This window comes from Ambystoma mexicanum, chromosome 5q, assembly GCF_040938575.1.
Source record: "Ambystoma mexicanum isolate Mex_15411 chromosome 5q, UKY_AmexF1_1, whole genome shotgun sequence".
In the NCBI taxonomy this organism is placed as follows: domain Eukaryota; kingdom Metazoa; phylum Chordata; class Amphibia; order Caudata; family Ambystomatidae; genus Ambystoma; species Ambystoma mexicanum.
In genome coordinates, this window is record NC_090933.1 from 1,304,547,477 (window position 1) to 1,304,570,938 (window position 23,462).

The window sequence follows — 23,462 nt, forward strand, 5'->3', positions numbered from 1 at the left end:
TGTTTATACAGAGTCTGGGGAGCGTGTGTGTACAGAAGGAAGACATCTATAATGTGTTTCGTGTTTACTATGCCGCTTTGTATCAACCAAAGGGAGAGGAGTCCAGTGACAAAGCATGTATCTAAGAACTATTCCTACGTTCCAGCTATCCCATGAGGCATCAGAGGCTCTGGAGCTGCCATATCTGCTGAGGAGGTCATATTGGCGATGAAGGGGCTGCCTAATGGAAAGACTCCTGGCCTGACGGGCTTGTTGCTGAGTTTTATGAAGAATTTCATACTATACTGGTTCCTTGGGTCAGTCACTCTGAGAGGCTATGAGGACGCTGTTTTTGAAGCCTTGTAAGCTTCGTAATGACTGTTCATCGTACCGTCCTTTATCCTTAATAAATGTCGATGTTAACATTTTTGCAAAGGTAATTGCTGGTAGGCTGTTACCGTTGATACCTCATTTGATACATAAAGACCAGTCGGTTCATTTCTGGTAGGGCCACCGCTCTTAATTTACACTGATTGTACAATGGAAGTCATTAGTTACTGCGGAAGCTAGGGCGGTCGCAATATCTCGAGACATGCACAAGGCATTCAACACAGTACACTGGCTTTTCTTATTCCAAATACTTAAGAACTACAGATTTGGACCCCGATTTCAATCATGTATCAGGATAGTCTACATGGCCCCAATCGCTAGGGTTAACACAAATACTTTATCCTGCCCTATACATTTAGGTGGTGGTACAAGGCACGGATGCCTGCTGCTGCCTCTCCTCTTTGCCCTCGTAATCGAGCCCCTTCCAGACAAACTGAGAGATTGTTATGAGAAAAGTGTACTGAGACTGGGGGTGGCCAGATCTCTGGCTGAGACGATATATCTCAATTATACCACATACATAATAGTTGCGATCAAAACTGTGCAATATGGGCCAGGATTTCACTGTCCCTGATGGGTAGACTATCCTTACTCAAATTGATTGTTTTGCCGACGTTGCTCTACCTGTTTAATAACATCCCGACTTGGACCGAACGGGCTGTATTCAACGAACTACAGGCATTGAGTACACCATTCTTGTGGGGGGACTGCACAGTCGGGAAAGGATTGTTGTCTGAGTAACCAAGGGAGGAGTGGGGAATCCTAGCACTGCATTACGAGGTATACTATTTGGCTGTGCAGGGTTTGTACGCAGCATACTGGGAGGGATTGGTAGATTTCCATCCCCTCCTCCCACCCCATATCCAGCTAGAGATCAGCGCAGCAGGGAGGACTATGCTGTGCTCTTATACCGTGGCAAGTGCATGTCTGGGGGGGTGGGCGGGTGGTCATTGGACACAGTGGACGCTACACGAAAAGCATGAAAGACTACTCGTTATGCAATGGGTGGAGTTTCCCTACGATGGGGGGGTGCCACTGTGGGGAGTGCCTATGCCTGCGCCGCCTTTGGACCCACTGATAGAAAGGAGGAGTTGAAAGGCGACAGGCTTATGCAGGATGGGAGATGTGTATACCCAGGGGTGATTTGCTGACTGGGACAATATCCAGGGCAAAATAGGCGATACCCCTCTTCCATTAATGTATTACTGCCCTATGAGGTATGCTTTCAGAGCCAGAGAGCCACATTTTCCCGTTGAACCTCTGGTTAATCCTGGGATGTCGTATGTGCATGAAGCAGTAGCTGCGGTAGGGCTCAAGAGTGGATCTGTTTTTATAGGTGACTTCTGGGTCGTCTTTGCAGTCGGGGCAAGACAAAGCGAAATGGGAACAGAACCTCCAAGTGCAGCTCATGGGAAAACAATGGTCAGACCTTTGTAGCTTAACCAAGTAAGTCTTATAATTCAAGGTTCAGACTAATACAGTTCAAGATTGTAAATACGTTGTATCACCCTCTGTCGAAAACTCAACTGTTTCACATAGAATGTGAGGGCGCATGCCCCTGGTGTTCAGAAGGGGAAGGAGGTCTGCTCATATGCTGTGTACACAGGTGCTAAATTGTGTGCTTACTGGGAAGGGGTGTCCTGCATTTTGCTTGAAATCATTACTCTACAGACAGAATTGTCTCAGTTGGTGTGTATACGTATGTTGACATAATGCCCGAGGGAAACTTGGGTTTTTGAACCTGGGGGTTACTGTTGGCAAAAAGACATATCTTGTTCAAATTGTCAAGCTATAACCTGCTGACTGTTCACGAGTGGCTCAAGGATCTGGTCTGGGCCAATGATACAGAGGTCTATGTGACTTTGGTATATGCCACTTGCAGGCCCAAGGACATATGGGTGGACTTCAGATGATACTTTACAGATCGGGCAGAGCAAGACTGCGGGAGGTCAGAAGCATTTATTGGGAATGGAACGATTGCATGCATGGACAGAAACCCCATTTGAATTGTTGTGCATCCATACCGATGTGCTGCTTACGACTTCATGACCCTGTGCTGTTGCCAGGTATGAAGCAAAAAAACTCACCAGTTTAAATGATACTCAATTTATTGGCCTCAGAAGAATGATTGGCTGATTTGGCCCTGATGGGATTCAAACTTTCGAAGTGCAGGCTTGCAGCTCGTTTTAGGCAAGCGCTCAGCCCATAATATAATCTAGACACACAAACATGTAGGTATGTGAGTTTGTGTGTAAGGATACTTCAGTGTACATAGTAGATAGCTCTAACAATTGGTAATTTACATGAATAGCTCAGGAACAGCTAAAGGAAGTCCAAATCTACACTGCAGATTTTTCTACAACAAATTCAGATTTCTTATGAGCACAGGCTTACAAAATTTCCCTTAGGATTTAGAAATCACCTGCAGATTTTGAAATGTGTTGACAGTTCCAGCAAATATCCCATCTAGAACTATGTTGATTTCCGGCGAAAGTAGGACACATTTCTGTAGATTTTCCAAAGCTTTCACATATTTGGACTACCTCTGGTGATGGCTCCTCAAAGTGCTTGATGTCCTCCCGAAGTGTATTTTTATCAGGGATTGACCAGCGATTTGTTTGATGAAGTACTAGTTCAGACCTTTAAAAATAGATGAGCAGCATCAGGTCATTTTTTTCATTGTTGATAATACAAAGGAACATTTCGAATGGATTGTGTCCTCCAACGTATTCCACATCTTGGACATATAATGTCCAAGATGTGGAATATGTTGGAGGAACATCCAATCAAAAGAACGTTACCAGTTGTTAAGTAACTTGTTTTTCTGGAGCATATGTATTTATTTCCTTCTTTTGGTTATCTGTTCATAAATAGTTGTCTGCTCTTTGAGAAGGGCCTTTGCTCACATTTCTATTTCTAAAATTTAGGAGTGAGCTGAACGACCACCTTGAAACAATGGATTCCAGTTTGGACAGCCTACAGACCATGCTGACGACGCAGGGTTTCAGTGTGGACACCAGCGCTCTGCTCGATGTATGTATGTCAGAAATTGCATTCTTTAATACTTGCATGTTTTAGTTCTTCAGTTTTGTAAATATTGTCTAACCAGTTCAGTACCACCTATGGGCAGAGAGCAATAGGAATTCAATTATTTCCAATGGAAATTTGGACTTAAACGTCCAAAATCACAACAGACTATTTTTGTGTGTATATGTTTGAGGTTTGTGTTAACTGCTTAGATTTGCTGAGTTCTGTTACCAGAAGATCTAGAACAAGCTAGTTCTGTCCAAGTCTTTTCAAGCCTAAAGCAACTTGTCATCGGCATCAGTGCAGCAGTGGAGACAACCTAGAGAAATAGACATCACACCAAAAGATGCTCCATACAGAAAGGTGAATTTTAGGGAGAGGTGAAAATGATTTGTCCTTGTTGTAAAATGCATCTAAACCACTAAGATTTTCAATTCGCCAGCTTGTTTTGGTTGTTTCATCCCCAATGGAAGCTACTACTTTTAAATTCTGCCAGTCATGAAAAATAAAGTTCCATTGAAACGGTCACTCAGTGTGTTATAGCAGCCTTCCATGGACCACAATAAGTCTCGGTGTCCAACGTGTTAGCACTTCAGAATGAAAACATTGAGGAAGCGGGGAAAGAAAAGCACTGGGCGATGTATGCTTTTCCAGCAAAATAAATCTTTGGAAAAAATCTACTGAAGCATTTCTTGTAGCTGAAGAACAGAGCATAGGCTTCGAGAGCTATCAAAGAGTAGATTGGAAAGGAAATCTAGTTTACTCATAGCCAGCTCCGACAACAAGTTGTGCTGTGGACGCATCCATGTGACTGCACAGGAAAAAACGAGTGCCCAAAACTGAAACAAATGACGGTAGTTCCAAGTCGCAGATCGATCACTCTACTTCTGCAATGTGGCCGGCAGTCAAGCACAGAATGCCCAAGTCGAAAATTAAAACATCCTCATGAATCCTGTTTAATAACGAGCACAGAACACTTGGCTCTGACACAGTCCGGTAGGGGATCACAGATGGCTCAAGAAACACTGCGAGTCTTCAAGATAGTTCAAGGATTTGTATTAAGCATTCAATGGCCCCTATGACTGCCCCTCTCTCCCTAGTCTAGTGAAGGCCCTCCTTTCAAACCCAGGTGTCTCTAGCCCCCATGTTAGCAAATGAAGATTGACACTGTACTGTTTAGGTTCAGCTGCAGATAAAGGTTTAAAGGATGTTCATCTTTTCTATCTGTACTCTGACTTCCTAGGCTGTTGCTCCTCTATCCAGTGGTTGGTAGTTCTATAGGTGTATTGAAATGTCCCTTCTAAACAATCTGCCCAATTCAATCTCCTGTCTATCACACTTGCATCTTTCTCTCCTTTTTGCCATCTTATTTTCTTCTCTTGCTACTCTCCTGGTTCTAACCCTTTTGCCTCACTACTCGGTGTCTTCCTCATCTGTCCATCTGGTGTGTCTCAGTCCTTCGAAGTCTCGCCTTCCCCCTTGATGTTACTGCTCCCTCCTGAACACTGTTACTTCCTACTTCACACTACTCTACTACACTCAACCTACCTTCTATTGTAACATGGTCCTTTGACTCGCACAAAAACACTTCACAGTCACTCTTTACACTATCTCACCTAACAAGACTTGTTACTCTTCCATATACACTCACAACACAATACCACAAGGGCTGGAGATGGGATTCAAACCATACTTGGGATTCAGATCCCCACAGTATGAAAAATCATTGTACATGCGGCTTAGGCTGGGTATTCTCCCGTTCTCTGTTTTCGCTAATTCATGGAGGGGGTATGAATCTGATCTGTCCCATGTGTGTACATGCGGCTTAGGCTGGCTATTCTCCCGTTCTCTGTTTTCGCTAATTCATGGAGGGGGTATGAATCTGATCTGTCCCATGTGCGGGTTTTTTAAAGAAACTGTATTATGTTTTTTTTGTTGACCTGTGACTCAACCCTTAGGCTAAAATGTAAATATTTGATGTCTATTCTGCAGGAGGCTAGTTTTCGCTCCTTGAAACCTGCAATGCTATCTTTGATCCAAAGTCCTTGTCCAGTGGTTGTGTTTGCTACTACTCCTTATACTCCTAGAGCTTGGTTGCAGAGGGATGAGTGCACTGAAATAATGTATCTGTACAATGTTTCTTTCCCATGCTTGTAAGGCTGAGAGCACTGCTCTCCTTTGTTTTTGAAGTATCGCCATTTTTATATATGTATTTTGTATCAATTTAAAATGAACTGTTTTTTGTTTTCTCTTTTATCATTTGTATTTTCATGTATCACATGTGTTTTCACATCGAATAAAGTTGTTGACTGACTAGTACCACTTGCACTAACCAAAGATCCAAAAATTACCTTCACTCTCTACCGTCCTTCCTACTGCTGGTTTCTTGATCTGCCACCTCCACGGACCTTGCCCAAACAAACCACACATTCCTGCTTCATCAGGGATTTTTTTTACCTTTCCTTTGCTCCGATTGGCAGTCTGTCTCTTCCCAATTGAGCCCTGTCTGCCCTGACCTAGAGGTGTTACAAAGCAGGTTTTAAATGGTGGCTTAAGCCCCACCCACCCCTTTACGCTACACTGGGCAGCCGTGAGACAACAATTGCAGTCCACATATATTCGGGTTAGGCAGCCCATTCCCGGGTCCCCTCAAGATAAGTGCCATTCCATTTATGGTTTCTGCCACTTGATAAAGCCTATGGTTCTGGTGGTCTAGGGGTCCTGCTGGGGACTCCTCTTCGGATGTACTGGGGATGGCATGCAATGCACGGTTGACCCCTCTGCAGCATCGGAGCTCCCACTCTGGTCTCTGTTCCTCCTGCTGGTAACTCCAAGGATCGAGTTGTTCTTTCTCGCGGAGTTGTTCACAGGTCTGCGTGTGGGACGCTGCAGGATCTCTTATTTGAGGTACTACTACATCTTGCTTCTTCAGATATCTGGAATTGAAAGAGCACATTCTGCTAGCATTTCGGTTCACAGGTATTGGGTGATGCAATTCAGTACTGCATAGAAACAGACTGGAGCCTGGAATGGAGAACAGGAATTGGGGCACTCAACTGATGTTGCCGCCCTCAGAGGCAGGACTGGCTCTGGGTTTCTCCCTGGCAGGCCTCCCCCAATTGGTAAAGCCAGGGTACACACACCTCCACACTAGATTGTAGAAATCCATCTTAACACAGGGTTCTAACTTCTCCACCTCATCTGTCTCGGGACCAGTATTCTCTCACATACGAGTTGGGCTATAGGTTGGCCATATATCACACTGAAGGGTGTGTTCTGCAACCAGATGACTTTACCCCCGCCCTCCTCTATAATCTTGATCAATTATCCCTGCTCCAACTTCTAGGGAATATGTATGGGCCAGCCCAAATTTTGGAGCCACTCTTCCATAGGTTCCCTCTGGTATGTCCATTCTCAACCCTTTCCAAACCATGACTTGGCCTCTGGGAGCGATGGTCACCTCTTTGTCCCCTTACAAGTCACACCCCACTGGACTCTTGTGGGAATTTGGGCCGTATTAGTCAGTCTAACTACCCTTTGAATATTGTATGAATATTGTATGGCAGTGAGCGACCTCTGTATCCTCCCAAGCCAACACGTGTTCCAGGTGGCTCAAGAAACACTACAAGTCTTCAGGACAGATCAAGGGTTTTATTAATAATTCAATGGGCCATATGACTGTTCCCAGTTCAATCTAGTACAGCGCTCACCCCGCCCTTTTCTAACCCAGGCGTCCACATCAGCTGAAAATGGTGACCTAAACAGCTATTTGCCTTTTCTATTTGTAATCCCTCAGTGCAATGTCTGTCCATAGTCTAGCCAGTGCTTAATAGTTCAATAGGGACATTAGAATGTGCCTTCCAGGTACTGCCCAGGTAACTGGAGGGTGAGCTCATGGAAAAGTGGGAGGACTTAAGAGCTAATAATACTTGAAACAAAAGGGATGGCGTCCTACCACTTACTTTTGGTTACTTTACATACACATTTTTGTAAAGGCTGGGTTATTCAGCATGCTTGGTATGACAGAAGCCATTTCATTAAGCTAACTCTCATACGTAATCAAGAAGACGAGCAGTTAAGCGCTTGAAGGTTACACTGTAGCTTTTTATTTAGACAGTGTTAGTAGGTGCAGAGGAGATTTTCTGCATTCAGTTTAACATGATACTTTAGTTTTTTGTGTACATATAAATCAACACATTCATATTGTTTAACAAATGCATAAAAGAAAGGTAGCAAATGCTTAAAGAAAATTAACAGACAAAACATAAAAATACATAATCATTGGTGGTTTGCCTAAATGTGCAACGTGTGCAAAGAAACATAGTGTGGTGTTTTAACACAAGGCAACCAACTGTATAAAGTACACGGAGTCAAAATCATGAATCAAAGAAAGGACATTTTTTCTTTCTGACACTGAATATATTATTGTTGTTGACTCCTAGGCAAAAAGGAACCTAGTAGTTGGTGAACGCCTGGAAACAGATCGAATTATGAAGCGGGATAGGTGGAATTATGCCCTCAAGTTATGTGGTCCCGTGACGTTTCGGCGGGAAGCCTTCTTCATGGGCCTAGACTTGGTCATCCCTATGTGAGAATCAAAAAATATATAATAAAAGAGGGGCTCAAATAGTTGTGGAGCTCGTTCAAAAAGAATAGATCTGATAATATTTGTACTGGCGTCTTACCCCAGTACTGGTTGTACTGGCGTCTTACTCCTTTTTAAAACAAACTGCTGTTTAACAGTTTACAAATGTATTCATCTAAACAGTTATTTGCACCTCATATTTAAATCCTAACCATCTTCACTTAGTGACCCTCCTCCCCCCTGGACTCTTGTACTGCTTAGAAAACAGTAAAAGGAGGTTTTGCCCAATTCTAAAGCGCTTGAGAATAAAGAAAAGCACTAGGCTCCTTCCCAGCAGTACTCCACGGATGTGAAGGTGTGTTGCAGTGGTGGACATCACGATCAGGCGGCGATGGGTGATACTTGTGGCAAGAACAAAGGAGCAGGCCCTGCACAGCTCCTCTTCGGTCGGCTACTTAGCTCACCAGTTGATGATCTGCAGCGTTCCAATATTGAACTCGGAGCGGCGACCAGTGCAGCGAGGTGACCCAGGAGAGAGCTGGTTAGTCCACCAGGTACTCCAGGGACACTTTTGAAGGCTCATCAGGCACAGATCCTCAAGCAGGGATGGTTACGGGTTGTTTGCACCAGTCCAGGGTCTAAGCACTGACGAGGGCCTTCTGGAGATGTGTAAAGAGAAGGACTTTTCCAGGACTTGGCTGTAGCAATGCTGGTTGTCTGCACGGTCTTCCTCATGTCTTCAGCGGACTACACTTCTGTGTAGGGTTTTGACACCAATGATCTCTTGAATGGCTGACGGAGTACTCATTTTATCCAGGATTTGAGCTGCAGTCTCCCTCAAGCTTTCCATTGGTAAGCACCTGCACCATTCAAACTGCCAGGGGCTGTCGAATCATGGACAGACTCTGGCCGGCATACCTGCTCGGCAACAGACACACTAATGCATGAATGTGAACTAGGTGCAAACAGACCCAACCCCCACATCCGGCCATACACACAACCACTTTGCCCAGGAAAGTGCTTTCCAAATATGGCAATTCTGGACCAGTGAAAGCAGAAGCAGCCCAAGGCACGTACTGGCCAAAGGACTGGCAAAAAGCTTATGGCACTGCCATTTTAGTGTATATGATAATCCCCTGTAGTTTATCACTAGGGAGCTCACGGGTTTGTGCATGGGGTGCTATGGCATCTATTCTCTGTATTGATTCATCTTCGTACATCTTCGGATTTCTTGAATTGGAAGATATCTGCTAGCATTTTGGTTCACAGGCATTGGATGATGTAGTTCAGTAATGCACAGAAACAGACTGGCACTAGGGTAGGGCCTAGTTTCAAGAAGCAACAGAATTCTTTACAGATGTATACAACAATGCAGATGCATAATGGAGCTCTTTACAGAGGCATACAACAGTACATATGCATAACTGTGGGATGTTTTTATCCACGCATCCAAGCCCTACCTCAAAACTGTGCAGTACTGACATGGAAAACATCATGATGGCCAGAGCTTCCCAGAAAATGCACAGGGAAATGCATGAAGAATAGGCTGCCACTCATTTTTGCCGATGTTATGGGCACAGAAGGGCACTGCCTAAAACCACCATTGGACTACCCACACAGTAGCCTGAAACCATTGGGAATGGCAATGCTGATTGCCAAAAGCAACCTAGAATTGTGGGGAATTTATTTTCTTAAATCCCAAAAATGGGTGCAGTACCAGTACTCACCACTATCAGAAAGCCGGCGTTTTAAAACAGCACCAGACTGAATAAATGAACCCAAAGCAGGCCAAAGAAAGACTTACTGAGAGGTGGATCCAATCTAAAGTTATATTCTGAAGTGACTTGAAGGTTTATAACAAGACTGGCTGAGCTGTGGATTTCAGCAGTTTAAGTAAATTTGGACTGAAAGACACTAAAAAACCTAAATGTTTAAAAGAAATGAGTGACCTACTTTGAGTGTCACATAGGTTGCAATTGTTTAAATGTCATAGTTTTAAACTTAGAATCAGTATTCTAGCTGCATATGTAAAAATGGTTAGTTTTATTTGAATGCAGAAAACTGGGTAACTAAAAGTGACATTAGCTGGGGCCTGGCTTAAGGAACTGAATTCTGCCCACCAGCTACCCCCGACAGGAGATGAGACTTGCACTACAGCTATGTTCCCAGGCCAGCTGCCTTTTGCTGTTCCCACCAAAAGGGATCTGACACTTCGATGATTGGATTACCAAGGGACTGCTAGAGACTAAACATAGGACCCAGGCAGAGGGTTTATTGAAGTGGCCATAAATGGCTTCCTCTTGAACAATGGGCCTTCCAGGGCCCAGGCAGATGGTTTATTATGGGGGCCGTAAAAGTGGCTTCCTCCTGGAAGAAAAGGGGAGGAGCACTGCCTGTGAGAGCAAGCTGGCTTGGCAGAAACTGGGAGGGGGAGAAACTGGAGACAGAGGCTGAGCTTGAAGAAAGTGGAAAAACTGGTTTCTGTACCATGTGACCTGGAAACCACACCCCTGTAGCCAGAATATGGTTTTAGAAAAAGATGAATAACTCATAGTACGGATTTGTCATAATTATTTAAATGATACCATAATTCTTGTGATTTTTCTGCCCACATTTTAAGAGGTTTTTAGAACCAGTGGCATGATCTGGGGGCAAACTAGCAGTTAAGAGGGTATTACTTAAAATGCCTGCATGTGAAAAGTCTGATACTTCATCAATTAATGCCTGCATGCCTTGCACATATTTGGGTAAATTTGAGTAAGAATCTGATATTGGTAACCTGACCAAAAAGTGAAATATGTTGCCATTTCTGAATGCAAGCTCCCAGGAAGAGCAGATTTGGACAGGGTATACCTCCTGTGATATGTGATGGGTGCATGTAATTTTTAAACAAATGTGTACCTGTGCAAATATGTCTTTTGGGTCAAAATATAGATTGTGTGTAATTTGACAGGGGTGGGTTCTCTGTACCATAAACAGACCTCATCATGATGACATTTCATTTCATTCCCCCAATCAAGGGGAAGAGAATGAAGTGGCCAATGACAAGTGGAGAGGGGTAGGGCCTAGGAAGCTAGCCTCTCCACCCTATTTCAAAACACATAAAAGCAGACAGTCAGGACAGATAGGGACATTCAATTCCATTTGCTGCGGAGCATGCTGCCGGACCATACCACATCCAGAGATCCAGACTTCAAATCCATCAATCTCCAGAGAAAGCTGTGCAGAAAGATCCAGAAGCAGTGCTGTAACCAGAGAGAGCAGAGCTGACCCAGACCACTGTTAGCAGAACCAGATCACTGTGAAGTGCCGAGACCAGACCAGAGTCCAGTCTAAAACCTGACCAGATCCGTGGCGAGGCCCATTCTATTTCTAAATATATTGTGAGTACCTAGCAGAACTGTGCAGAACCAATCTCTTAGTTAAAATAATCTAATCCAAGCTATTTTAATCTAAGTAGAAATGCCTCCTAACTGTCACCTGTCATTTTGTAAAGCTGTCACCTGTCATTTCTAGTTGCTAGCTGTCACTTGTCACTTTGAACTTTAAAATTTCAAATCTGAAAAACGACCTTTACCATATCGCTCATATCTCCATGACCGTTTGTCTTAGAGACTTGCAGTAACTTTCCTCTGAAAGCTGGGAATCTTGGCTTTTCAACGAACCTAGAACCGCATTCCTATTCCATACACTATTGCCGCAATCGCGAAAAACGCACTCACGAATTTTACCGCGATTTGCAAATTTCTCCACGTGTGAAAACAGCAGTTTCCTTGCTAAAAATTCGTTTGCCTCTTAAGAACCATCCCTGAATCATTGCTAGAGTGAGCCTGGACTAATATTAACTTGATACCACTCACCCTGAACCTCTAGAGGGAATTAAAAGCATTTTAGCATATTTTTCACTTCATTGCCAGCACATATAAAAGCATTTTGGGCCTGTGTTTCAAACTTCTGTAGTCTAAGCTTGCTGGGGTGAACTGAATTACATTTGATTGCATTTCTGAGAACTGTGTGCTTTCCTTCCATTTCCTTGCATTGCATAAAGGGGGGGAGGGGATTGCCAGAGAAAAGTGATTACATTGTTTTGTTGAAGTCATATTGAGTATTTTTTATACTGCATTTCATTCATTCAACCTTGCATTTCCTTGAACCCTATAAAGCATTCTCTACCACATTATTCTTCTGTCCCTATTTACCAGTGTTGCTATCTTATCCATCCTATAACCACTCATCATTGATTATAAAGAAGTGTGCTAGTGCCAGACTATCCATTATTGATTACTGCTCAGATTAAGTGTGATATTCAATTATTAATTTATTATAAAGTGTGATATATATATCTATTGTTTAAATTATCAAATAAACCTTTAAACTTGCAAAACAGAACTACTTCTTGGCTCAGTGGGGTCAGGGGGATTCCAAGAGAGGGGTGTTATATAGGGGTAGTCATCCAGAACGCATGAACTGGACATAAAGATATATTAATAAGGGTTTCCATTCAGTATCCCAGACTAGGCATTGACTTAGCTGTAGTGTTGAATTGAATCCTCTTACATAACGGAGTGCTTTTGAGAGGTAACAGAACATATATACATCAGAGTGAAGGATACGGAGGGGCACAGAGGAGGGGTACAGCTGTTATGGGTGACGCGGAGCAGAGGGGCGGGCAGCGTCTAGCGAGTCAGATGGCGTGAGGGGCAACATGATGGCCTCGGTGTCGAGTATGAGGGACTCCTTGAAGAGGTGGGTCTTGAGCTCTTTTCCAAATTGTAGTAGCGTGGGAGAGAGTCTGATGCTGACAGGGAAGGAGGTTCCATAGTCTTGGGGCATATGAAGAGCAGGCTTGTTTTCTGGTCCTTTCCTTTTTGCAACAGCAGATTTCAAGTCTGCATGTGTCCTGGCTTCTGGTGGTGCACTGTCCAACGGAGATGCAGAGTTTCTCAGTGAGGTAGCTGGGTGCCTTATATATGATGCAGCAAGACTGGAAGGTGATTTGTGCGTGCAGTGGGGGCCAGTGAAGTTCGCTGAGGGCCGAGGTGATGTGGTCGTATCTGCGTAGACCCTTGAGGAGGCATGTGGATGCATGTAGGACACTTCTCAGGCACAAAGGAGGATGACTGGAGGCCTTTGATGGGTGCATTGACCAATCCATGTGTGATATGACCATTGATTTCACAGTGGATCTAAAGCTGTCCGGAGGGAGGAAGGGCTTGACTTTTCACAGGAGGGAGAGCTGATACCAAGCTGTCTGAGTATTCTTAGCTATGTGTATCTTGAAGGCGAGGTGTTTGTCGATTAGAATTGGTTTTTTATAACCTGCTTAATGCCAAAGAGGTTTCTAAGCGCTGACCCGGGATCCGAACCTGTGTTGCTCTGCGTCGTCTTGCTTCCAAGACTTGCATGTTGCTACTGAGCTATACTACCCGATGTGGAACCCAAGGGACTTGGTGGAGGAGATGATCTCGGGTGTGAAGCCCTCCGAGTTCATGGTGGATAGCCAGGTCTGTATGTCTGGGTGTTGGTGAGTAGTAGAAATTCGATCTTGCAGTGGTTGAGCTTCAAGTATGCCCCGGACATCAGGACTGGATCAGTGAGAGGCAGGTTTTGAGCCTATGGATGTCCTGGGAGTCGATCTTGAGGTATAGCTGTGTCTCGTCGGCCTATTGGTGGATGTGGATGTTGTGTGTGGCTAGGAGGGCTCCCAGCGGCTCCATATATAGATTTGAAGATCACTAGGGAGACAATGTAACTGTGCGGGACTCTAAAGGTGACTCGTAGCATTGGCGATCTAGTGGAGCCCATCTAAACCAACTGGCTGCGGTTGGTGAGGTAGGACTTGAACCAGCATAGGACAAGGTCGCTGATCCCATGTGCCGATGTAGTGTGTCCATAAGCGCCTGGTGGACTATTGTGTCGAAAGCAGCCGAGAGGTAGAGTAGAACCTGGAGGCAGGGGTGGCTGTCGTCATCTATGTTGAGGGCTGCTGTCTTCGTGCTGCATCTGGGTCTGAATCCGTATTGGTAGGCTTGGAAGAGATTGTTGGTGTCTGTGTTGCTGCAGTTGTGCGGCTACCGCTTTCTCGATCTTACCTAGGAAGCGAAGTTGGATGATGGGGCAATAGTTAACTAGGTCGTCGGGGATCCAGAGTGAGTTTCTTTAGTAGAGGGAGGATTTGTCCTGTTTTTAGGGTCGATGGGAAGGTGCCTTGAGTTAGGGAGCTATTGATGATCAGCAGGTAGGGAAGGGGAGCTTCTGCGGGGAGAGTCTTGAGGATGGATGCTGGGAAGATGTTCTCTGTATACGATGTGGCTTTGAAGGCAGCCAGGCATTCTACCAGGTCCTTTGTCGAGAGTGTCTTAAATGTTGTCCAGGGTGTAGACATTTTGCGAGGATGGACAGGAGGTGATTCTGTGGATGCAGAGCTGGCGTCTATGTGCTGGTGAATCTTGCTGATTTTGTTGAAGGTGTTGCTGGCACTGGATTATTCGACGGAGTGTGGTATGGCAGGGTTGGGTAGCGGGTTGACTCACCGATTGACCGCTTTGAAGAGAGCTCTGCTTTTGTTAATTTCTGCTATGGTATTCTGAACTGTGTTGATTTGTTGTCAGCAAGCTGCTTGGAGTTCCTTGAGTGCCAGGTCGGATGCAGTCTTGGTGCGGCACCAGGTTTTCACTTGTTTCCTGCTGACACTTTTGCTGAGGTTGAGTTCTTGCATATACAAGGGTGCTGACAGTTTCAATTTGCAGGTGCATTGTTTCTGAGGCGCGTGTTGGTCGAAGGAGGTAGAGTGGGGGGGCATGGAGTGCTTCCAGTAGAGTCGCAGTTTGGTTGGGGTGCTCGGTTCATGGAAGTTGTAGGTTTGCGAGATCTTTTGTGAGGGCTTCCACTGGGAAGTTCTTGAAAGACCTGAAGGTTTGTCTGATGGGTTTCTGCTGGGAGTGCTTGACTGGGGGTGGTGTGCAGGATCTTGAAAGGCACGCTTAGGTGGTCAGACCAGTCAAGCTGGAGAGGACGGCTGTAGTGGAGGTACAGTGCGGTAATTATTAGGTCAAGGATGTTACCTTTGTCGTGTGTTGGGTCTTTGTTGTGTTATGTGAGGCTGAGGTTTCGAGAAGGCTATCGAGAGCTTCCTTCATCGCTTTAGTGGCCATGTTGCTTGGGAGGTTGAATTCTCCTAGGAAGATGTTTGCGTCAGTGAGGGACATGGTGATGTTCAGATCGGAGTAGTCTCCATGAAGGGAGAGTTGGTTTTGGGTGGTCTGTAGATGAAATGGAAGGTGACTGTTCGTCAGGGAAAGTGGGAAGTAACAGGAGAGGACTTTGAAGGAGCCAATGTTGTTGACGTCAAGTCTGGTGCAGGGCTGCACGGTCTTGTGTATGTCTGCAAGGCCTCCACCTGTCTTTTTCGGCCGGTCCTTGTTGGATGCTGTAGCCATCGGGATCATGGACATCTAGGATGTGGGTGGAGGTGGGTGTCAGCCAGTTCTCTGTGTTGAAGATGGCGTTAAGGTTGTGTGTAGTGATGAGGTCGGTGATGTCTGCTGCAAGGGTGATAGCTGAGCGGACTATGGCGACACCTACGTGTTGTGGACGGTGAGGGGGTGTTGATGGGCTTGAGGCTGATGTGGGTGAGGTTGCTGCATTGTAGAGTCCATGCCTTAGAGGAGGGGCAATGTTTTTGGTGTTGCCTGGTGATGGTGGGGATGGCCTGCGCGGAGGGAGGGAGAAAACACATGTCAGTGCATGCTTACCTGTTGTCTGAGCAGGGCATCTAGCCCTTGATCCTGCCGGTATGAACGGGTCCCAACAGGAATTGCCTTTTTCTTCATCTGCCCTTCACTTCGGACGCCCAGGCGAGATACACCCTTGATCTAAGAGTAGAAAGGAAGAGGCAGGGCTAAAGGTGGGTGGCGCTAAGAAGTTGGGTGGGGCTTAGGACAGGTGGTCTAGATCCCCTTGCACCTGCTCACCAACAGCAAAGGAGAGGCTGGAGGGCTGCTTAAATAGGGGAAAAGGGCGGTAAAACGGGAAGGCACCACCAAAAGTTTAAGGTTGTTGCCTGGGAGGTTGAAGTAACTCCCTTACTGGGGTCGTTCTTTAGGCTATTGCTTTTTCATTCAAGTAATTTGAGTGGAAAGCGTTCTAGACGTGAGAGCCAACCAAATCTCAAAGGCCTCTGGTGAGCATAATTTCACGTCGGTTCATTTGGCAAAAAAAGTCTTTGTTATACAATTTCAAAGGCATTTCTGCTTATTATAAGTAACAGTCTTCAGTTATGTGTGTTTAAACTTTTTAGGCTCACATCAATTAATATTGTGGCACTTGTATACTTGCCTTTGTTATAGTGAAAATGAAGCTAGAATCATGATACTTTTGCATAAAATGCTTCTGTAAAGTTTTGTTTTTAAATGTCACGTTGGGTTATGTGATGCATGTATTTGCCAAGTCGGTTCCTAAAACAATATGGTATTAGTATGAAAGTTAAACATTCACAAATAATTGCACCATGCTTTGTGATAAAAACCTGGAAACAATGTGGTCAGGTGCAGACATTGAAAATTGGGCTCAGATATTGGTTTCACCTCTTAACAAACATGTGTGATCCTAGACAACTCATTTATTCTCATATTGCCTAGCCTGTCAAAATTGCCAGTCTGTGAATTGGAAAATTGCCAGCCCCTGATTCATTTCGTTTTGAGGGCATGCTCTGCTCCTCCAGAAAGTCTCTCGCATGGTTTGACTGGCTAAGGTATTGCATTGTATATAATAAGTGACCATTGACATATTGTAAACCACAGTCATAGCAAGGCCACTGGACAACTATAGCTTCTAATTTATATCCATAATCTATGCAATCTGTGTACGTGTGTCAGCAATTTTGCATTTGGTGAGGGTGCTAATCTTAGTTTTCTCTCTATGCTTGGGTATATGAGCCTTTGTGACATGGTTCCTTATGTGTCCTGGATCTGAGCTATATCTTTCTTGTGGCTGTCATTATAATGTGTCCTGTACCTATGCTTGAACACAAGTACTCTCGTCTAGGACTGAGAATGTTTTCCTTCAAATGCTGCTTGTTTATTATCCTGATTCCAGCAAATCTGGAGAGGGTTAAGGGAGTGGTAGGGGAGTACCAATGCATACTTTCATTGCTGCAAAACACAGAATATCAAACTGTGGGTTGGGATTGCTATGTAGGGGGTGCAACCAGAAATTCTGGATCCTGTAAATTCTTTGATTCTGAGGCGATCGGGGGGGGGGGGGGGGCGGGCAAAGGTGTCTGTGCCCAAAGGGCCTTAAGATGGCCCTGCCACCAGTGCAAGTAACGGTTCTGTCAGATGCAACACTGAGGGGTTGGGGGCACATTGCCAACACCTCAATGCTCAAACAAAGTGGATTAGCCAACAGGTCAAGCACAACATAAATTGGGTGGAATTACTAGCAGTCAAAATTAGGCTTTTTCTTTCCAAAAGGTCCTACCAGTGAAGTGCATCCTTGTTGAGATGGATTTGTAAAATCGACTCCTGGGGTGAGGGGTTGTACAATTATTTATTAGCCCTTTATGAACACACTAAGCATGAAAAGAAATCACAGGTAAGTAATCTAACCAAAAACCATATATATTTCTTTTATTTTTATTTTTTACTTTTCTTTATTGGCATGGAGAGGGAACAGACTAGCAACGCAGTGCACAAGACAGATACCATTGTAGATATATGAATGGCAGTACATACATACGTACAGTACATACGCATGGGGGTGACATGTAAAGGGTAGGCACTCAGTCTTACAGTTCAGTGTGTCACAGGGATAACCAAGCTTACTTCATCTAATGGGGGAGATGATAGAAGTTCAATATCCTCCTTGCCGTTCAGATAGCTACAAAACTCAGTCCATACATTCTTGGGGCGAGAGGTCAATGGAAGGGTATTAATGTAGTCCTCCTCACACGCTTCCAACACTGCAATATGCATTTTGTGGCCACCATAGTAGCGATATTTAAAAACTTGGATACCTTCCTTGAATCAGGCTTGTCCCATATTCCAGGACAGCCAGTGGTTCGGGAGGGATGTGGGTCCCCGTTATCTCAGAGAGGGCTTCTATAATGGCTTTCCAGTATGGGCCCAGTGCTTCACAAGCCCATAACATATGGATGTGGTCTGCATCTGTAGACTTACATCTAGGGCAAGGCTAGGCCTGGCTGTGTGCAAACCTCCCAACCCTGTGTGGCGTGTAATATAGGCGATTCAGGAGCTTATATTGCATACACCTGTATCTGGCGTTTAGGGAGGCCTTGCGTGTGTGCATGCACATCCTTCTCCACATTGCATCGGTGAGGGGCAGGCCCAGTTCACCACTCCACATGTCACGTGCCGACTGCCTTGCATCTTCTGGGTTAGCCATCAGCATTTTGTACAACGAGGATGTTATGCCACTAGCTCCAGCCGAGTTAGTTATATAGTGGATTTCAGGCGAGTCTGGGGGTTCGTCGGGATAGGAGGGCCACCAGGCGCGGACTGCTGCCCTCCACGTGAAATACTGCAATAGTTCCAGCGCCTAGCCAGAGTGCCCGGGCCGCCATGTCTGCGGGGTGATGAACTTCCCTACAGGATATAGATCGGACAGTGCTCGGTAGCCCAATTCGTACCAGTGTCTCATTAGGAGTTTCATGAGTGGGGCTGAGGCCTGGGAACGGCCAGATGGGCAACAACTTGTAGTATGGGTGGTGGCCAGGGTGTGCTTCTAGTAATCGTTTCCACACCATGCGTGTTGCTGCTACGGGGTCAGCCGGGGCATCAGTATGAAATGTATGATGGAGAATGAGAGAAAAGGTGTTGACTTCTTCAGTTGGTAGTTTCTCGAGTTTCACATGTGGGGGAGGATCAGTGAACGTATACCAGTTTGTGGCATGTTTTGCTTGTGCGGCGGTCCAGTATCTAGCGAAGTCTGGGGCAGTGAAGTCCCCCTTCTCATATGGAAGAGTCATATGCTGCCACTTCTTATGAACCGCGCCAGAGTTCCACAGAAATTGGGCGCATGCAGTGTGTAGGTTCTTGAAGTATCGCATCCCGGGCCAGATCGGCACATTAACAAAGATGTAGAGTAGCTTAGGGACAATTATCATTTTGATTAGGGACAGTCTGCCCGATAAGGAAAGCGGGAAGATGTGCCATTTCAACATCCGGGCCTCCACGAGCTGCACCGCAGCCGTGTAGTTGTCGGCTAATAGTGAAGGTTTAGTGAGGGATACCTGAAACCCGAGATATCTGATGCCCTCTGGTGACGAGCGGAGGGGGAATTCACTTGTTGGTTTGGAGCTTGCCACCGTGAGCGGGAGAACTTCAGATTTAGTGTAATTTATGGTGAAGCCCGAAAATGTGCCAATTTTTGTTAAGTCACGTGTAATTGGGTCTAAATGGGCAGCCGGGTCTCTGATATAGAGAAGTACGTCATCAGCATACAATGAGATTATTTCCGGGGTGTCACGCAGGCATATACCTTTTCGTGTATGTTTGTCTGTGACAATGTCGGCCATGGGTTCGATAGCAAGCGCAAAAAGCATTGGGGATAACGGACAACCTTGGCGAGTGCCTCTGTGGAGCGCGAAGGGGGGGGGTGAGACCTTAGAATTAATAAGGACTCTGGCCATGGGGTTTGTATAGAGGAGTTTGATATATCATGCGTGGGCCAATTCCCATTTTGTGAAGTACCACCCACATGTTTTGCCACAACACCATGTCAAATGCCTTCTGGGCATCTCTGGTGACCGCTACGGCGCTGGCGTTGGGATCAATTCTGGACATGACATTAAACAGTTGGCGGATATTGAGGGCTGTGGATCTACCAGGGACGAAACCACTCTGATCGGGGTGAACTAAGTGGGTCATTATGGGGAGGAACCTGCTTGCAATGATCTTAGCAAAGATTTTCATGTCAGTGTTGATTAAAGACAGGGGTCTGTAGGACCCGCATTTGTCCAGCGGCTTGCCCGGCTTGGGGAGCACGGTTATGATGGCCTCGCGCATAGAAGGGGGCAGGATGGCCAGACCAAGTGATTCATTCCAGACCTCGAGGAGTCTGGGTGCTAGGATGGCGACATGTTCCTGATAAAACTCTGTGGTGAGACCGTCTGGGCTGGGTGCTTTGCCCTTCGGTTATCTCGTCGAGGGTGAATGGAACATCTAGCTGATCTCTGGTAGCGTGGGAGAGAAGGGTCATGGGGATTTGGTCCAGCAGGAGGTCTGGATCTTGCGGCCTGTGTTCTTGTTGGGGGCCATTTAGGATGGTGTAAAACGCAGTGAATGCTTCGAGGATATGTTGGTCAGACCAGCACAGGGCGCCACTTACATCCTTGACTCAGTCTATGCGGTTTCTGCCACACTCCGCACGGACCAGCCTGGCCAACGTCCTCCCCGGTCTGTCCCCCTCACCATATTTCCGGGCTGCCATGGGACGGGCATGGTATTGTATCTCCCTCCGGGCGTGGGCCTCAAATGTCTCCAGTTCCGATCTAATCTGTGCCAGTATGGTCGGGGAGGGGCAGAGGCATACTCCCTCTCGAGTTCTTTTAACTTCACTTCTGACCGCTGCAAGCTGTTTTTGATGTCTTTGAGGGCCCCAGCCTCCCTGGAAATACACATCCCCCTGATGAAGACCTTGAAAGCCCCCCACCAGACCCCATCAGATGTATCCTGTCTGTTATTGCAGTCAAAGAAGGTGTTGATATCGGCCAGGATTTCAGCTTTGAAAACTATATCTTGGAGGGCCTCCGATTTAAATCGCCAGGCGGAACGGGGAGGCTGGTCGAGTCCCAGTGTGATTCGCAGCGTTACCGGGGAGTGATCCGAAAGTGTGCGCGGCAGAATCTTTGTATCTATGACCCTGCCCACCATTCCACTTGATATGAGGAACAGGTCTATCCTAGATAGGCTATCATGCACCGATGAGTAAAAGGTATGCTCTCTCGCCTGTGGGTGAAGAACTCTCCACACATCTTTGAGACACAGCGTGTCCATGTGTGCGTGTAGTCTATTGGCCGCGCGTGATATGGCTCTTGGGGCGGTCCCAGATCTGTCAAGCTCATTGTCCAAAATTAGGTTCATGTCTCCCCCCATATGATTGGAATACCGATATATTTCACAAGTATGGTGGTGATTGCATCAAAAAAATCAGGAGCGTTGACGTTTGGGGCATATGTGTTCACGAGGAGGCATTCCATGTTGGCGAGTAGACAATGAAGAATTACATATTTGCCCTTGCGGTCAATGTGACTGGTGCCCAGCAAAAATTGGACTGATTTGTGAACTAGAGTAAGTACTTCTCTGGACTGGGTTGAATACTTTGTGTAGTATATGTTGGTGCCCCAGGTCGGGGCGAGGTATGTCGCCAGGCGCCCCAGGGCATGTGTTTCTTGAAGGAGGAGTATTTTAATTCCGTGCCTCTGGGCATAGGCGGTTATCCTGCGGGCTTTGGTGAAGTTGCTCAATCCCCGGACATTCCATGTCATGATAAGTGACATAGTGCCGTTTTATGCGACATCTCTGCAGCGATACTCATTACCATTCAGTACCTTGCGCTCATCTGCAGTACAGGCATATTGCGTTGCAATTATGTACCCCTCTTTCATGCCATTTTCCTTTAACCAATTCCCAACAGTACCTCCCCCCACCCTCACTGCCCATCCCCAACTTGCAGTGCAGACCCTTCCACCCCAAACACAGGTGCCACCAAATCCCCAAACCCAGGTGCCACTGGATGAGCCAACACTTCCACTCAAGCAGAGGTCGGTTGGCAATACCCAACGTGGATATGCCTCTTTCGCGGCCCAACCGGGGCCAACAAGCAGCAGCAACCAAATGAAAATAAACATTGCAACTGCAGTGAGGTGCACTGTTGCCGTGTGGTTGGCATCTTAAACATAAAGTCGGACAGTAGATGCTGTCCAGAGTAGGTTTCTGCGGTGGACTGATCCGATGTCGGGGTCCAGGAACCAGTATGTTAACCAGAAAAAATAGGATGAGGATGCACGAGTGTTCATGGCTAACGGCCGGATACAGGCATTGGGGCGAAAGGATAGTGAGTGTCGCCAGTCGAGAGCATGACCGGTAGCCAGGCCACTCGTAGCAGGAAGCTATATTTGCTGAGTAGACAGAACGACGTTGCCATCATCGCATTGTGAATCGAGAGTCACCAGATAGAATGAGCATCTTCATGCATGCTAATCTGTGATTATTCGTCGTTGGCAAGGTCCCCATTTGGATTATGTATTGGTATTTGAGACTCAATGAACTTCACCGCCTCGTCTGGGACAGTGAAGAAGCACAGTTTTCCATTGTGGGTGATTTTGAGTCGCGCCAGGGACAAGATGGCATAGGGGACGTTGTGCTCCCTCAGCAGTTTTTTGACGCCAAGGAATTGGCGTCTCTCCTGTTGGACCCCAACCGAAAAATCCGGGAACATCCTGATGGTGTGGGCATCCAAGCGTAGGTCTCCCTTCTCGCGTGCTAGGCGGAGGATCAGGTCCCTGTCACGATAATTTAGAATCCTGGCAATGATGGGCCGCGGGGTGTCGCCCGGCTTGGTGCGTGGCGACAAGGCACGCTCAACCATAAAATATGGTGACAGGGCCGGATTTCCCAAAAGATCTTTGAGTAGGCCTTCAACAGCGTCCTCCATTCGCCCTTTGAGGGCGTTCTCGGGAACACCAATGATGCGTAGGTTATTTCTGCGGGAGCGCGACTCCAAGTCCTCACACTTAGCCTTCACAGTTTTCATGTCACGTGACAAAGATGCAACAGTGTTCTGTAGCGTATGTATTTCGTCTTCATTTGCAGAGATCCTATTTTCAGCATCCGTGATCCTAGTTCCTGCCTGGTCCACCCGTGTTCTGAGCGAGGCGACATTGGCATTGATGTCATCCAACTTCTCGTGGAAAGAGGCAACGTTTTTAGCCATTGATTCCATTAAAGTGGTGAGGTCCGGCTCCATTGCGCCAGGATGGGGATCAGCCTCGGGCTCCTCTTGTAAAGATGACGGCAGGCCCGCCTCCTCCCTCAGGACGGTCCTAGCAAATTTGTCCATGACCCCCGCCCCCTGGCAGCTCCCCTCGACTTGTTTGGTATTGCTGAAATAGGGCTCGATGTAGAGATGGCCTGAGGGTAGAGCCAGCGGAGAAGGCGAACGGTAGGGCCTCCAAGCAGCAGACCGGTCACCAAGTGATAGCGCAGTGTAAGCCAACGGGCCAGGCAGCGGCCCAGGAGCATAGGCCGTAGATGGATATGGGTGACTGGCGCGCCCAGAGTCTAGCTTGAGGCAATTGTCCCTTCTCGGATAGGAGCGCTGAGCCAGCATATCGTGGCGGCTACAGCGCAGCGCTGTATGCCGTGTAGGGTTGAAAGATGCAGCGCCCCCACTGGGGCGGGCCCCCAACAGTACCCAGACAAGGCAGAGCGGGAGGGGGGGGGCGGACGCCCACTCCACG

At 46.5% G+C, this 23,462-nt stretch overlaps 1 protein-coding gene across 3 annotated transcripts in view; it reads left to right on the plus strand.

The window, feature by feature from the left end:
* HSF1 (heat shock transcription factor 1) overlaps positions 1-23,462 on the plus strand; it is a 1,218,386-nt gene that overhangs the window by 966,897 nt on the left and 228,027 nt on the right. For all 3 annotated transcript variants that reach the window (XM_069621903.1, XM_069621901.1, XM_069621902.1), the window contains one exon: positions 3,297-3,402. In XM_069621903.1, the coding sequence (XP_069478004.1) occupies positions 3,297-3,402 (106 nt within the window). The remainder of the gene's footprint in view (positions 1-3,296; positions 3,403-23,462) is intronic.